A 16,719-nucleotide genomic window follows, 5' to 3' on the forward strand; every position below is an offset into this window, starting at 1 on the left:
TAAACACAGTCTCCAAAAGTACCTACTGCATGTTTAGACGCAGTAAGTAAGCACATTAGTGACTAGTTTTTCTTTTTGTCAGTACTTTAGCTTAAAGTCACTTTTCAGGAACAAGCAACATGTTATAGTAAAGCAGTAGATAGACCTAGAGAACTTGATATCTTCTCAGAATAATATATCACCAGCTGCATTAAAGTAGTTAAAAGACTAAAGAGTAAAACAAACATTTATGAGTCAAAACAATATGTACTTTCAGCTCTTTCCATTAATTCCACAGGTAGATCACTGGAAGTATTGGTGGTTTCAGAATAATGTAAAAATGGAGCAGAAAATATTTATACCTTAATAATGCACAAATTTTAGTTTTGTGAACTACTTTTTTTTTGTCAAAACCAGCCTTGCACTGCTGTGGCAAATTACAGACTGAGCTCTCCAACAAGCGCTTTTTAAATCCACAGTAGAGTGCTGGTCTGTTAGGTCTGCCAGCTACAGTCCTGTCTTCAGAGGGTACACATTGCTATAAATATTTAACTTATGAACTCTCCCTTGGGATTTTGTTTTTTTTATGTATATTGCCAAGAAATTTCAAAAGAAGAAAATAATAAAACAGAGTCACAAATTTAATAATTTATTGAAAAATATAAATCAAATGTGGGCACCAAATCCAAAGACATTTGACTTGTCACAGTTTATACATTACATCTTAACTCTTAAGAACAAAATATCTAAGAATCTTTGGTTCCAAATGAATAAAGAAAACAAAGATAGTCCAAACCTTTTAACATCAAACAAGTCTAAACTATGGCTTTTGTTTTCTTTCCATACACCTAGGTATCCTACCTTTGCATGGATGCCTCTATTGACATTTAAAACTATTTTCCCTCCATTTCCCTGCTCTGCTCTAGTAATCTCCCCTGACAGTCACTGAATACGGAAACTAGTAAAAGGTCACACATGGTAACCCCCCCCCATTTAAAAAAAATACTTTTGGCCTTTTTGTATTTTAATTTAAAATCATTATTTTTTTTAAAAGCTGGGTATTTATAAATCAATCAACATAATTGGCAATTCTCTATGTACTGGCTGCATATTCTGAATAGTTAGGCATTTCGTTGGATTTCTGAAACACAGACGGTCAATGTAAACATGTGATAATGTATGAGGCAGTGAGAGTAAAGTGATCTTGTCAATCAGTGTTGAATCCCAGATGGAGCCATTTGTGTCCTCTGGCATTGATCAAGCTGCTCAGGGGGAACATGCTGTTTGGGTTTGATGCTTCCCTCCAACTTTGAGGCTACACAGTTAGAATTATTTTTCTGCAAATAGAAATTAAAAAATAAATATTAATTCTGTTTTCATTTGTCACTTGTACTGTTCTTTGTCAAGACATTGTCTATGTTAGATTGTAATCTTCATTGCACAGTTACAGATTTGCTTTTGGGAAGTATTTTTTTTGGCAATAAGAATGATTCAGATTGGGTTTGACAAGTGAGAAAAGTGTCTTACCTATGACCCAGTTCTTCCTATGGCAAACCCTTAAAAAAGTAAAGTTATTCTCTGTTTTGCAGTGTTGTCTTGGTGCCTCAGAATTGGTAAATTTACAATGATGCCCAGACGTTCCATGGATCACTGTTAAAAATCTTTCTAATTGAATCATTTACAGGTATAAACAATTTTATCTGCAGAACTGCAGAGACTCCATATAAACAGGAACATTAAGTCATCATTTTCATTCAGCTTTTTCTTCAACATATCTAGCAATCCAGCAAATGACTAGCAATTCTGCTGGGCATAATGACAGGCTTGTAGCAAACACATCAGAACAAAATGCGAAAAGTTAATTTCCCTTTTTATATCAATGCTTTTTTTTTTTTGCAGTCACATTAGAACAGAACCATCAACAGAATGCTAAGTTATCTCATGGGATGTGTGGATAATTGAAGGCTTATTTCTTATGGTAATATAATGGCCCATATTTTCATTTCACATTACGGAGGTGTTTACTCTAACTGCTGGGAAGCGGTTTTGTTTCCCTTCATCACTGAGCCGCACAGACACCAGGCTCTCTGACCAGCCTCTTAACAACAACTGCTCTGAGTAATTATGAGTCACAAGGCAAAGAAAAAAAAAAAATCATTCTCCATTCTTCAAAATCAAATTACAGGCACACTGTCACCTTGTCAGTTTGATCATAAATGCCATGTCAGCAAGTGGGATTCCACTCATAGACAAAGCATAAACCCACGCTGAATCAACTGCTAGCTGTCAAATGTTTTAGTCTTTAGATATATCATGAAAAGTCACAGGCCAGGATCTCAAGATATGCCAGACCAGCTGTTATTCTACACAAGTGTAGCAATGTCATCAAGAAAAAACATCCTGCAGAAAATTTTTTTAACATTTTGTCAACCACAAACTTTGATATTAAGCATTTCTGTTATAGAGCAACACAAACAAATTCTCTACCACATTGTGAACCTCCACTTCAGTCTCAAATCCATGCAGCATTATGTAAAATCAACTTTTTTGATCTTTATATCATGCTATAATGATTCCCTCATCCAAAACATACCTGGAGGATTGTTTTGATTCATGCATGCTTAATGAATCCCTGAATCTCCCATGGCAGTCATTCAGGAGTGCCTAACTGTTTGTTCCACAAAGCTCCTCCAAGCTGAGTTTCTGTCTCACCGACCATCTCTCCCCCATGCCTCCCACATTCAGCTCCACCAGACTAGTGGCAGTCTATTTACAAACACCTGGTGAAATGGCAAGTCTGCTGAGTTTGTCATGCAAACTACTTCTCAGTCCAATGCTATTAAAAATGTCTAAACAGCAAGATGAGAAGCATGGCTGTGATGAGGTAATGCCAAGGGTCGGAAAGACCATGAGCTACTGAAAGAGACAAGTCAATTTTTTATTAAATATGTATGAGATATAAAGCATTTTTTCACAACTGATGGTAAAAGAGCAATTTGACTCTTATACTAGGGCAGTAAAATAAATATTACTGCCCATTCAATAAGTTTTCTTCTGGTTGTTCCCTCTGTTTAGCTCCATTTATCTTAAAATCAAGATTCCCTGACTAGGCTATAACAAAGCATCCCCACTGCATCATGGGAATCGCTTCAGCATTGCTAAATGGGATGTCCGAACTTGGAATATGGTTATTTCCTTATCTTGCTTAAAATTTTTCAAAAACTGCATCATAATGAGCAAGGAAAACACCAGATCGGGGGGGGGGGGGGGGGGTCTGAACTTGCTATTATTGCAACTCCATGAAATAATACAGTCACCCTTTTTCTTTTGACTCTGCTTGAGAGAACTCATTTTATTAGTTTGACTCGCTTTGTAATATATCTTATGTGTTTTCTTATTTTTGTGTTTGTGTAACATCATGCAAACAAATGTTGTATGATGTTACATACAACATCTGTTTAACTCTTTAATCATTCATCCTCTTTTTAAAGTGCTTATAAATAAAGACGACTCAGCTTAGACAAATTAATTGAGTTTCTAACCTAAATAAGTGAGAGTTATGAGTGAGTGAGAAACAGAACTGCCTTTTGTTGGAATAGAAAGTTTACGTCAGTTTGCCTATTAAACATAAAAGCGCTTACTCGTATAATCAAAATTATAATAAAGAAAAAAAACAAGAAAGCACTGTCAAATCTGAAGCAGTCATGAAAGAGCAAAGTGCCTTTCATCTTCACATGAAACAAATGTCTTGTTTGGCGGCTCGCCTCTATCTTTCTCTTTCTGTCAACCCGTCTTTCCATGGCACACACATGTACACACTCATATTTCTGCAGTAATTTGTTACAATAAACACATCCTGATGAGGCAAGGAATATAGATTAACATCAAATATGTCAAGAAAATGTAAAATTAGACAATTGCTGAGCAGAGAATGCAGCCAGTAATTAAAACTGTTATCTTTTTTTTATGTTCCACCTGTTGGTTAAATGGACAGAGAAAGTTATTACAGTTCCTTACACAAGTATTCATTCCCCTCACATTGTTTTCATATTTCATCATCACAGCCATAAACTTCAGTTTATTATAAGGAAGATTTACTTGATAGAGTAGATAACTTTTGTGTTTCTTTGGTCACTCTGTGGAGAAAAACTAATATGTGAACATGGTGTTGGCAGAATCATGCTGTGGAGATTTTCTTCAGCAGGGACAGAGGATCCAGTCAGAATTAATGACATCATTGCTATAAGTTTTATTATATTGCTATAATATTGTTGCATATATTATATAGCCAGTATTATATTACATAAAAATGCAATACATATTCAATACTATGAATACTTGATTCCGTTTGTTAGCTCAGCAAAATTTTCTAACAGTAAGAGAAACCCAAAGGTATAAATTATAGTCTCTTCATCCGATATGTCTTTAGTCTTTTTGCTGAGTGAGTCAATGTTTCCATGGAAACAGACTCCAGTAAGGAGTTGTTTACAAACCTTCAGCTGAGCCAGATAATGGTGGAAGTCTGAACAAATCTTAATGAAACCTTGACTTTTTATAGGACTGGCGTTTCTTCTTTTGTTCAATTTGGCATGATTTTTACTGTGATTACTCACATATAATTATGATGGGAACTGAAAAGGCCCAGGCAGCATGTGAAATAGAAAACTCTGGACATATTTTGAGTAGCCTTCACCACGTGTGCCTACAGTTAAGCCCAAATGTTTTTATGCCTATGGAGGGTTTTGATTTAAAATTATTTATCTGTTAACCGGAACATTTTTTTTCTGGTAGGCAATGTGAAGATGAATATAATAAAAAATATATATAAGATGAGCATCTGTTTAAAAAAAACAATAACATAATTTATCTCTTATCATTTACACTTTGATAACATTTATATGCTAAAAACAAAACAAAAAAAATGTATTATAGCAGTCAAACCTTTCTCATAATTATGAACCTTTTCCTTTTTTGCATGTGTTCACAGGTGTTTCAAAGATTGAGTTTTGATGACGCGTTGAACGTCTTTGAGGTTGAAAGCTCTCCTTCCTATCAACCTTATTTTTTAGCTCTCTGCATAAACTGCCAAACAGATTCAAGTGAGGAGTAGCGGGGTCAATCCAAAGCATTAAGATTACTTTCACTCAAAAATGAATGAATAAATAAGAGCATACTGGCCAAATTAAAATGATATTTTACACCTACTATGCTGGGCTATGAATAATTTGGAGTTTAACTGCAATATACACAGACGTTAATAAAAATTGTTTATCTTTTATTTTCTTTCAATTATAAAAGCATTCTAGGAAGCAAAATCCTGGAACACAGTATGCTATATTTAATTTTGTCTGATAGCCAAGTTTCTAGTTTGTAACGATGCAGATTTTGCAGTGATTTGATATTTAGAATAATAGTGTCTCAGATCAAACGTCCACTAAAAGTAAGAAATTTGAAAATGCAAGAAGAAATCTCTATTCTGAATGTTGTCTTATTTATAGATTAAATAGAATTAATACTGAAGTGGTTTTCAGCTTAATACAGAGAATCTGAAGCAAATGTATAGCATTTATTGTGTTCTGTGTAAATAATGACTCAAAGATGGCAGAATGAGAATCATGAATATAATGTGGGAGCACCTCTGTTGAGAGAGATGGTGGATGAATGTGAACAAAGCACAAATAATTCTGATCTGTTAAAGACCTATTTGGATCAGTTTTCTGTAAATATTTGAATGCATTAAGTAAGATTGAACAGCTTTATTCAGAGAGGTTTATTTGCAACTTGCATGCATGTCACTATTGCCCTGCGATGGACTGGCTACCTGTCAAGGGCGAACCTCACCTCTCACCACTGGAGATAGGCACCAGCTGCCCGTGAGACCCTGCTAGGATAAGCGGGTGGGCTGGAGGGAGGTTAAAATCAGATAGATGTTGGACAGACAAGCAAAGGGAAGGACAAATTGCAGATGGACAAACCGATAGATGGATGACATAAATGGATGGATGAATGTTGGACAAAGATGGGTGGACGGACAGACAAACTGGGGTGAATCTTAGGCAAACAGACAAATGGATGACAATGATATTATGAATGTTGTATCAAAGAGTGATTGATTGATGGATGGATTTACATGATTCTACATCCCAGTATTTAGTCCTTCATAGAGAACATTTTCCCCAGCAGTTTTATTTTTCTGTTTTGTTATTGATTGGTTTACTATTTTCAAAGAAATATTGTTAACAATTCATATCAAATGCATTCCATTTATGATTGATAAATCATACATTTATCATGATTTTTTGATTGATTGATTCCAACTACAAGTATTATCAGGCAGTCTCTGGTTTCCAGTTTATTTCAGATCCTTTGTGCCGAGTCATCACATTTGTTAGACATTCACTCCTCAAATTCTGCTGTTATCTTCCTTTCTACTCTGACATTTATGTGCATCCCTGACTGCTCATTAATGTCACTCTTTGAACAATTACAGAAGCCTATTTCTCTAATGACAACCACAATGCATGCTGCCTAATTAAATAAGCCATAATTTGTGAAAGACCGAAGCCATTGTGATTGAAATTAAAGACGATAACAAAGGACAAAATTAAAATTCATTTATGTGCCAATAAAGCAAAGTGCAGAATAGTACATAAAAAGAAAACAAGAAGCTTAATGTGTGTTGGACTCACTCCTCCCATTCGGCTAGAGGGCTCTATAGTTGCTTTGCATTGGTAAGTGAGTTGACGTGAAGAGGAAGAAAACTGACAGCGGACCAGTAGTGCGCTTAGGTTGCCATTAGCTGAAACTAACGAGCTGAATCTGCCATAAAATCATATCTTACTGATGTTCATGAGTGTTGCCCAACGTGGTGAGTTATATTAATGCTGTAAGCTGAGGGGAGATAAATTTTTGTTATCTGTTCTAAGAGTGCACTTGATGAATTTGCTAGAGCTAATTAGCCAAATGCTAGCTGTTGCTGCACTGTGATATTTGAATGCCGATGTTTATTACATTACAAAGTGTTCTAAGAGTAAACTTTGCCATATAACCGGTTAGTCAAGTCAAGCTCCAAAATCTATGTTTAAGTTTGTGTTTATTGAATATTACAATACTAAGTATTGACGTTTTGTTTTTACTTTATTTACAGTTTAACCGGCATGTCCGTGTAAAGGCACTCGGCAATAAAATTGACAACAACAACGGCTATCTTATGTTCATTGTAACAATGTGCATATAGCATTTTAAACAGAATATTTCTGAGAGCAATGAGACAAGCAAATGTATCTTTGGATCTACTTTTTTGCTGTTTTGTGGATTTGATGTATTTGATCATAAGGAAGATGTTCCTCTGGAATACCAACATTTAGGTGACAGGTAGCATGTCATATATCACAGACGATGGTTTTTAGTGTTTGATGTATTTCATGAGCAGGTGGAAAGAGAAAGCAGAGAAATGGTTGAAAAACAAATAAATGGTCAAAAACGTTCTCCCACTGGCTCTGCACAGTTCAGGCAAAATGCTTTTCAATTTTCACAAACTGAAATATGAATCATCCTTCAATACTACATGAAACAAACACAAGCAGGGAGCATATCTACCACTGCTATGTCAGTCTGTGTATGTGTGTTTACGGCTCCTCCACCCCAGTGAAATACCCCTTCTCTCATGTGAAACACAGCATCTTGAGAATAACTTAAAAAATTGCAGCTCTACAGTTTGTTTTTTTTATCTTCACACACTGTCCAGAGTTCATATCTGTAATGTAGAAGAAGGAAAATGTTTAACACATCCACCAAAATCACACAATCATTCATCAGGCAGCTGAATGAGGCTGAGATGAACATTGGATTCATGAAACTATACATATTTACAGTCATTACCAGCCATAAAAAGTACACAGAACAAAGTGCATGCTGGTATTTCAAAGGCAGGCTTGCCCTACATATGCGACAGAAAGGTTGAGAAGGGAATCTTGTTTTAGCATTTTTGGCTGTGAAGCTTCCCACCATGGGGGGTTCTTCTTTGTAAGTTGTTTTTCAGATCGTTTTGTTTGTGTGATTAAAAGCTGTCATAAAAATACAGTTTAGCAGAGAGTTGTGTTATCTCTCAGCTGCAGAGTCAAATTGAAAGAAAATGACTTGTCAAGTATTGCATTTTGTTTTTGTTGAACCATTTCATACAAATTCTGAGTTTAAAATACATTTCAGCTTGACACCTGAAATAGCATTATTAAGGTTTATCCTCTCACTTATATTGATATTGCTGAAATCCCTTAAGGCAAAGAACAAAAATAAATCCATAAAAGGGAGAGAATTCAAAGTTACAACAATGTCCTTATCATTTTGCAAAATTGTCGGTGTCAAAGGTTTGCTGACAAAATATTTCCATTCGTTCAAAAAAAGTGCATACTTTAAATCTGATACATTTCTGACAGAGTATATAAAAACAATTATTTGAAAATATAACATTGTTGAGTAATAACTTAGGACTTTCTGCAAACTTGCACTACCAGATGCAACTTGGCACCAATCGCATTTTCTGAGTCACTGAAGGAAGTTTGGTTGAGAAAAGAGATTGGATAATTATTATTCCTAAATATTCACAATAGGTTATCTCGGTAGAAATAATAACATAGGATGATCAATTAAAGTGTGCTATTTTTATTATTGATGTTTAAAACTGTCTAAGAGGAGCAGGCTTCAGGGCCATGAGTGATTGATTACACTGTTCAAACTTCATTCCAGTTTGATCACCGATAGTCAGATAACGCAAGACCATCTGTTCATGGGTACAAAGAAGCCTATGGCATAAATTACGAGTACTTGTAGCATTATAGGTGCAAGTCGCTGAAATCGGCTTCCTTAATAGGACAGCTGAACCTTAGAGTTGGGGCGAAAAGCAAATTCATCTGGAGGAACGCTTGTAGCAGAGCCACTGCTAATTGGAAGGAGTTAGTTGAGGTTGTTCCAACATCTGACCAAGAAGTCTCCTGAGCACCTCAATTGTAGGTTTTCTGGGTATTTCCTCCTAGGAGACCCCAGGGCATACCTAAAATATGCTTGATATACAGTATACAGTATCCCTAATGGCCTGTCACTGCCTAGTGATATGCAGTACTTAGGAAGCGGGTGCAGCTCACAACAGCTCTACTCTACTCAGGACAGAGCAGAGCTGCAACAGGACTGCTTTCACATGTGAGCATAAAAGTCTCCAATGACAGAAAAAAGTCACTAGATTTGTCATTAGTCACTATTTTGTTAAAAATGTCTCTAGATATTGTAACAAAGTGGATAAGTTGGCAACAATGTACTTCTCACAACCCTGCTTACCTTTCCACTCATCCCCACATTTGGCCATGCCTCTCAAATTTTTAACCCAAATATTTCATGAATATTTAGTTAATTTTTTTTTTTTTTTTTAACAGCTACCATTTTAGAGGAATAAACCCACATCAATGTATGTGGGAAACTGGTTTCTTATTTGAGAACATAAAAAAAAAATCTAAATTAAAATTATTTAATCATCTCTTTAATCACAGCATTCTTAGAGTCCAGATCAAGTTACGTTTGAAGACCATATATTTCAATTCACAAAAAGCGTACAATATCAATCAAACATATCCATTGACATACAGTAAACTTTGTGCAATTGATTAGGGGTTTTAAACAATTTGTTGGATGAACAATGAACAGATTATTGTACACAGCTCCGTTTTTATGAACCATTTGTTATGTACCAGGAACTCTGTAGTAACTGAGACACTTAAGGAGCTGCAGATGACATATTCAGAAGCAAGTTGCATTGTATTGGGTTCAGCCTTAGTTAAACTTCACCTGAACTGCACAATAGTCCAGGACACTAATGCTGATGTTGACAGTTGACAGATGTAAAAAGGCAGATCACAGGATGCTCCATTAACACTCCATTTTGCAGCGCTTGTGAAAGAGCACAGGCAGGTAAGGCGAGCTGTAATTTAGGTAATTTTGTTCTATGCTTCTTCCTTTTCTTTAATGACAATAATTATCTGTGGAAAACATCTGTAGATGTGTTGTCTCCTTCCTCACTCCTCTTTTCTGGTCTGATCAGTGTCTTTTCCTCACATCTCCGTCTTAATCACCCATGTTTATTTTCTCCAGCCTTTATTTAGACTCTCTTTTTTTCTTTATCTCATTCTCCTTCTGTTACTGACTCGGGTTCATTCCTCAAAAATTAGCATATGCTTCCTTCTATTTCTACCTATCTTTTAGAGAAAATGAAGCCGAGTTCCAAAAATTCACACCCAAAGTAATCCTTATGACTGATTTAATACATTTCAACAGAAATCATTACGTTTGCTTCCAAAATATTTTTTTTCTTACGTTTTGACTCCCCTTTTTAGCACAATAAACCATTTCCTAATCTCATTTGGACTCAGAGAGCATGAGAAAAATAGCATGAAATTTGTACTCACCCCAGTGGTTTTTCCAGTCGACTGGCTGGTGATCCAACGATCTCCCCGAGAGTGCAGAACATCTGACCTAAAAAGTCCTGGAGGGAAGCAAAAGGGAAAGTTGAAAAGAAAAAAGGAAGAAGAGCAAAATTCTGGAAGCAAGTAGAAAGAGAAAAATTTATGTTTAGACTTAGAGACTGACTTTCACCAGATTTCATGCAAGTGGCAATCTCTAGCACTGGTTTCTTCCAAAGAACTTGTACACTAGTGTTCATGAACATTTTGAAGATGAAAACCAAACTTTAAAATGTGCCTTGCACATAGTGCACATGATTCATGGTGTGACATTTTCTCACACCATGAGTGAGTGACTGATCAAAAGAGTTTTCAGTTTTTAATTCACCGTGAACCTTTTAACATTTGTCAAGACAAACATTTGTTGTTTGGGGATTATGTGAAGAGGGAAAAATTAGAGTGGTTAACTTTTCAATAAAATTGAGAAGCAGAATTTTTTTTTTTTAGTCAGGCCTCTTTATTTTCCCATCCCTAAAATAAAACCAGTGCCTTCAGAAGTCACATTAACAAACAGAGTCCTCCAGCGTATCATTTATTTACAGCCTGATTACTGCCGGACTTTAAAGCTCTTGGACGTTTCTTGCGGACGATTAGTAAGCAAACAGAACCGTGAAGACAAAGAAACACATCACACAGGTCAGGAATGAAGATGTGGATAGGTTTAAGGCATAGTTGGGTTATGGAACATCACAAGCTGTATTAAAGCACATTGTGCAATCGATCATCTGAAAATGGAACAAATATGGAAGAACTGAAAAACTATCAAACATGGCTATTGACCTTTACTGAGAGGCTGGGTAGGTAGTGTGTCAATTAGAGGAGCAGGTACTTTGGAGGAGTTAAAGACATTGGAAACTCAGGTAAGAGAAACTCTTGTTCCACCTAAATTCTAGTGCAATCAAGAAAATAATGTTTCAAGGATCTACTACAAATTTCATCTATTGTTGGAAAAGAGTAAGTGGGACACAAAGCATGTGGAAGAAAGTGCTCTGGTTAGATTAGGCCAAAGTTTAACTCACTAGTCTGCATGTAAAAGCTATGCCTAGTGAAAAACTAACACTGCTGAAGACACAATGCTCACCAACATTGAGGTGAAGGCATCATGCTTTGTGTGTGCTTGTTTTCAGCAGTACAAGCTGGTCAGAGTTGATGAAAAAAACTGATGGCACTAAGTATAGTAGGGGTTCACCTTTCAGCATCAGAGAAAACCTACACAGACAGACAGAGTTGTAATTCAATGGCTTAGATTAAATCACTTTCCTGCAAGTTGTGTGCAAATGCACACCACACGTTTTAGCATTTGTGGTGTCAAAAATCTTTAGTTTTTCAAAACAAATTATCATTTTTATGTATTTGGGGCAAGAGAGGCTTAGATGGTAGGGGTTTGTCATGTAACCAGTGCATTACCAGGTCAAATCCTGGCTCCGTCAGTCACCACTATCACCTTGTGACTGTCCATGAAGAAGGGAATAGCCGATTGTAGAGCAAAGCACTTTGGAGTACTCTGACTTGATAAAGAACTATACAAATGCTTCATCAAGTCATAGTACTTGATGAAGTACTCTTATCCAAATAAAAATATAACATTTAGAAGGATGTAGTACTAATGTGAAAAAAGCTGGAAACAAAGGTCTGAGTATTTTTGCAAAGTGCTGTGTCTGCTATTCCACACTTATTGTGTTGTCTTACTATTGATATTACTGTGAACTCCTAAACATTAAATTTGGTGTGAAAAATTAAGGTTTACTGAGATCAAACACCACCAAAATCTGTTAAACAATCAAAGGTCAAATGTAGCCCAAACACCTCCTGTAAAATATACATAGTAGTTGTTGTAAATGCTATTAAATATTGCGACTGTTAACAAATGATAAAGTGTCTATGACACTGTGTGATAATTTGGAATTCAGCAGCTGGTCAGTTGAAGGAAACTAAGTAATAATTGCAACGAGGAATGACCAAGAAAGGGAAAGCAGTCGATGTGATTCTTCAAGAAACAAGTCCCAGTTTTACTTCTGACATGCCGCATTTCAGTTTGGTAAATATCTATTTTCTCAGTTTTCAAGTTACTCGAGTATGATGGTTTATTTTAATAGATAGAATGGAAACCTAGTCCAGGCCAGCTTTATTATGGTCAAGAAGAAAAGTTTTATGCTGTACAAAAGTGTATTTCACTCCCAAAACATATGTTTTCCCAGAATGCAGAGCATCAGTTTTCTGCATGAAAAAAAGTAAATAAGTGGCACCAAGTACACTAATGTGATAATATGTATACTGACCATTCTGGTACAATTTGTGGGAGCACTAGTGAGGGAAAGACGGTTAATGCCATAAGATGCAAAAATGGGAAAAATCTAAAACTATGTCCACAATAAAAAGATACAAATAAAACTTTCATTGTTAAAAATGTTTCTTGAAACCTTCACTGTTTACTCATGTGGGTGTCAAAAAATGTTGCCTATATGCACACGCAGAAGTTTAATATTTGCATAAATGCTTTATCTACACCTGCAAAAATACAGGCAGAGTAAAAACTGTAGTATGTTAGCTCCCAGTGCCAGAATCATGTAAACTCATGCAGATATCTGAAACCCAATGCTAGGATTAAACAGTCCCCAATTCTTACCATATGAGGCAAAATGGTAAGAATTAATTGCCCTGATCCTGGTGCTATCGACCTTAAATACAATTTTGTTCGTAAATTTTTTTCCAACAAATGTAAATTCATATAAGATAATTTGATAATGAGTACTAAACTACAACATGTTGTTACTGTGATACAGTCGGAAACAACCCACAGTTGACCTTTAAGTTTGTTTCTTCATATTGAACATCACAGGTGTTTCAGTGACTTGAAGTGAAAACAAGGACAAATACTGTATGTGTGTGTGTGGAAATAGTGAAACATATTCTATGATAAAAGCATGATCAATGTGAGTGTTGGACATGGCTCGAGACTTCTTAGATAAATAATATTTTCTGTTGTGAAAGTGTTCAAACCCCTTGAACTTTTCCATAAACCTCCATGTAATCTGTTGTGATTTTACCGTTTGACAAAATGTGAAAGACTCCAATTAGCATAAACACACTTTGGCAAGGCATCACATGTCCTTATCAGCAAAAGTTTCTCAATGATCACTTTAGCACTTGACAGGATAGCTGTAGAATCAGACTTGGAATTTGGTTTTAGTTTTGCAAGGTGAAGCAATCCATACCAAAAGTCCTTAACTTTGGCCTTGGCAGGCAGGGCCCACTAAATAATTCATCATCATCCAGAAATGTTTTACATTTCACAGAAATCTCTGCTCCAGTCTGCCTACTGATTGTAGTCACTGTAAACTATTGATGCCTGTAGCAAGTTATCATGGAAATAACTTTTTTTCTATTTATAAATTACAATAAAGAAAAAAAAAAAGACTTGACAGTTACATATTTTTTCCCACACTGTGTCCTGTGTGTTTCTCTCTGGGGATTTGGAGATATTCAGTTGGCTTGCTTTGGTTTTCAGGTGTTCTGGCCTAATGACTGACACAGTCGTTCCCTCTGAGAGACAGATCATTAATGTGAGACAGCAGCCATGCAGTGTGAGTGTGAGAGGAGATGCAGGAACCTACATTGAGTTCTGCGGGCTTCCAGAAAGGTTGGGCGGCAGCAGCAACAACAACGACAGCAACAACAGTAACAACAGAGCACATCATATACCAAGGCACAACACTATGGCAAATACCTAAAAACTCCTGTTTAAATTGACACCATGCGGAAGAACCAAGACACGGATCACAGGTGAAGCTAATGATGGAAAATGCAAACCCCTGTTATCCAAACACATCAAATAATCATTGACAATGATTATTTTTGTTCCAAACTTTTGTCAATGCTTTCTGTTACCAGTTTCCAATCCTAAGTAAAAGAAAATCACAGCTCATGTGCTCCTAGTGAAAGAAAATAACATGAAGTATAGCCTGTTGCACTGTTTAAATGGAAACTCAAAATCAAAAGCATTGCACTATCAAAGTTTTTTAAAGACCCTGCCACTGCAGGGATACTATCGCAACTCAAAAAAGACAGTAGGATAGGTAGGAATCTAAATGATCATTTAATAGAGGAGACAGTAGATTACAGTAAACACAAATGCCATTAAAATCTAAGCCTAACAGTGGCGGTTTTTGAAATGGGCAAAAGGGTTCTCTGCCCAGGGCAGCACAATGTCAGGAGCGCCGTGAGGCAAAAGAAAGAGGAAACTTTACAACCCATCACCCCCTTCCATGCATACACACTCGCACGCACCATCCCCAATGCTAAACAAGCGAAATTTTCTGTTTGCACCTTCTGTGTCATTGACAATGTGAAGTGTGACGGATAACATTGACCTTTGTGTTGGATTCACAACTTGTGGTTCTGGGCTAAGTTCAGTCATTATTTCAATGTGTTTTCAGGGAGCCTTGACTATCTCTGGCTGCATTGATATGTAATCAGGTTGTTGGTTTATTCTGCTTACAGTACAGTCTGAGATTCAACAAATCAACATGAACATTTTTGAAAACAAAAAAATCCTTTCAATGCTCTCACAATATTAGGAACACTGTATATTGAGATGAGTATAAAGAATCATAGACTGGTCAATCATGGATTTATTTATTCCTCAGTAATTCCAGACAGTTCAAAGAAGCATTTATAAATTATGAACATAAAGTGTGAACATGGCAGATGTGTTAAAACGACTTTTTACACTTACTTGTTAGATTTTGCCATGTAAGAGAATGAAAGCAAGATGAATTATTTATCTGAAACAGTTTTATGTGGTAAGGTATTTTGTTGTCTTTTCATAATGTTTGCAAGACATTGAAGCTGTTGATTTGAAATTTGTGTTCAATGTCATTTTGTTTGTATTTTAAGGGATACCATTAAGTCCTTTTTGTAATGTTTGTAAAGGATGTTTTTATTGTAATGTTTGGTGTGGATCCAAGGAAGAATAATCTGTAGTAAAGTAGGGATTAATAGGGATTGTTAAATAAAAAAACAGATCGATAAGCTTTTTCTCGATAGGACACAGTGGAAAAATTTTCTTTCCTTGTCAAATCGACTTTTTGTTTGGAAAAGTAGAAAGAGGGTCTCACCCAGGGCATCATTCATGCAAGAACCGCCACTGCCCAACAAGATTGTGTAAAAACAGAAAAATTAGTTAGCATTTGGACGCGTGCAAAATCAGGCAAGTAAGGGGTTTGTTTTATTCCATCTTCGGGAAAAAAATAACATGCTGCAAGCAACACCCACTCAAAACGTGCAGAAAACAAAACAAAAATAATAATATGACTATTTCACAAGTTGACTACAGATTCATCAGGTTAAATTAAGCTTCGACAAGCACTACATTTTATCTGTGACAGAGCATTTCAAGCCAGTAGTTCAGATTTTACTGTAGATTTGCTTCAATTTGTTTGCGGTTCAAGGTTAAATTAAAAACAAGCACTCACATGTTTGGACAGGTCTGGGCTTTTAGAGTCCACATCATAGCTGAGAGAGAAAAAAAAAGACCAAAGCAGAACTTTTAGTAGAGAAAATATGAACAAGTCGATATATTTAATTTAACATACTCTCAAACCAAAAATGAAATGGAACTACAAAGGACTGCAGTCGCTAGAAATAAAATAGGCGGTGTCATTTGTGCCATGTTAAATTTTAGCCTTTGGTTTTTGTTTCTGAAATTCAAGGTAATGCTGTCACAAACAATCAAATGAAGGAAAGAGACAACTAACTGTATAAAAGTATTACTTGAAACTAAAAAACCAAAGAAAAGAAGGTAACACAAAGACAAATGCATCATATTTTAATGTGCTAAACTGAAAACCAGTCTGTTTGAAGAGGTGACCAGAAAAGCATAATCAAATGTATCAATTCAGAAGTGGCCAAATGAAAAGAACCTGGATCTGAGTATCTTTTCAGATGTTCCCAATTGTGGTGCTCAGTAATTAAGGATGGGCTCAACCCGACCTTTATTTCCTGAGAGGTGAACCTAATCTGATTTGCATGTGAATATAAAACAATGAAAGTGAGGGAAAGAGAGTGTATGTGATGGCCAATATCAAACATATGACAGAAACAATGGATCCTTTTTTTTTCAGGAATCAGGTGTGGGTAACGTTGCATAAATCCTCTTTATTTATGTTGTTTTTGTTTTAACTGATGAACCTACAACAATTATAAAAATACAGTCAAACACTTTAACACAAGAGCT

General features: G+C 35.9%; 1 protein-coding gene across 4 annotated transcripts in view; it reads right to left on the reverse strand.

Moving 5' to 3' along the window:
• The window catches only part of cpne5b (copine Vb), a 119,852-nt gene that overhangs the window by 61,642 nt on the left and 41,491 nt on the right, over window positions 1–16,719 (reverse strand). Inside the window, exons 6-8 of one of the 4 annotated variants that reach the window (XM_032549559.1) lie at window positions 15,959–15,998; window positions 14,099–14,113; window positions 10,431–10,507 (exon numbers count right to left, since the gene is read on the reverse strand). In XM_032549559.1, coding sequence (XP_032405450.1) covers window positions 10,431–10,507; window positions 14,099–14,113; window positions 15,959–15,998 — 132 coding nt within the window. Of the gene's footprint in view, window positions 1–684; window positions 1,317–10,430; window positions 10,508–14,098; window positions 14,114–15,958; window positions 15,999–16,719 lie in introns of those variants that run through there. The other 3 variants (XM_032549562.1, XM_032549563.1, XM_032549560.1) reach the window with 3 other exon arrangements.

This window comes from Xiphophorus hellerii, chromosome 20, assembly GCF_003331165.1.
Source record: "Xiphophorus hellerii strain 12219 chromosome 20, Xiphophorus_hellerii-4.1, whole genome shotgun sequence".
Taxonomy (NCBI): Eukaryota; Metazoa; Chordata; class Actinopteri; order Cyprinodontiformes; family Poeciliidae; genus Xiphophorus; species Xiphophorus hellerii.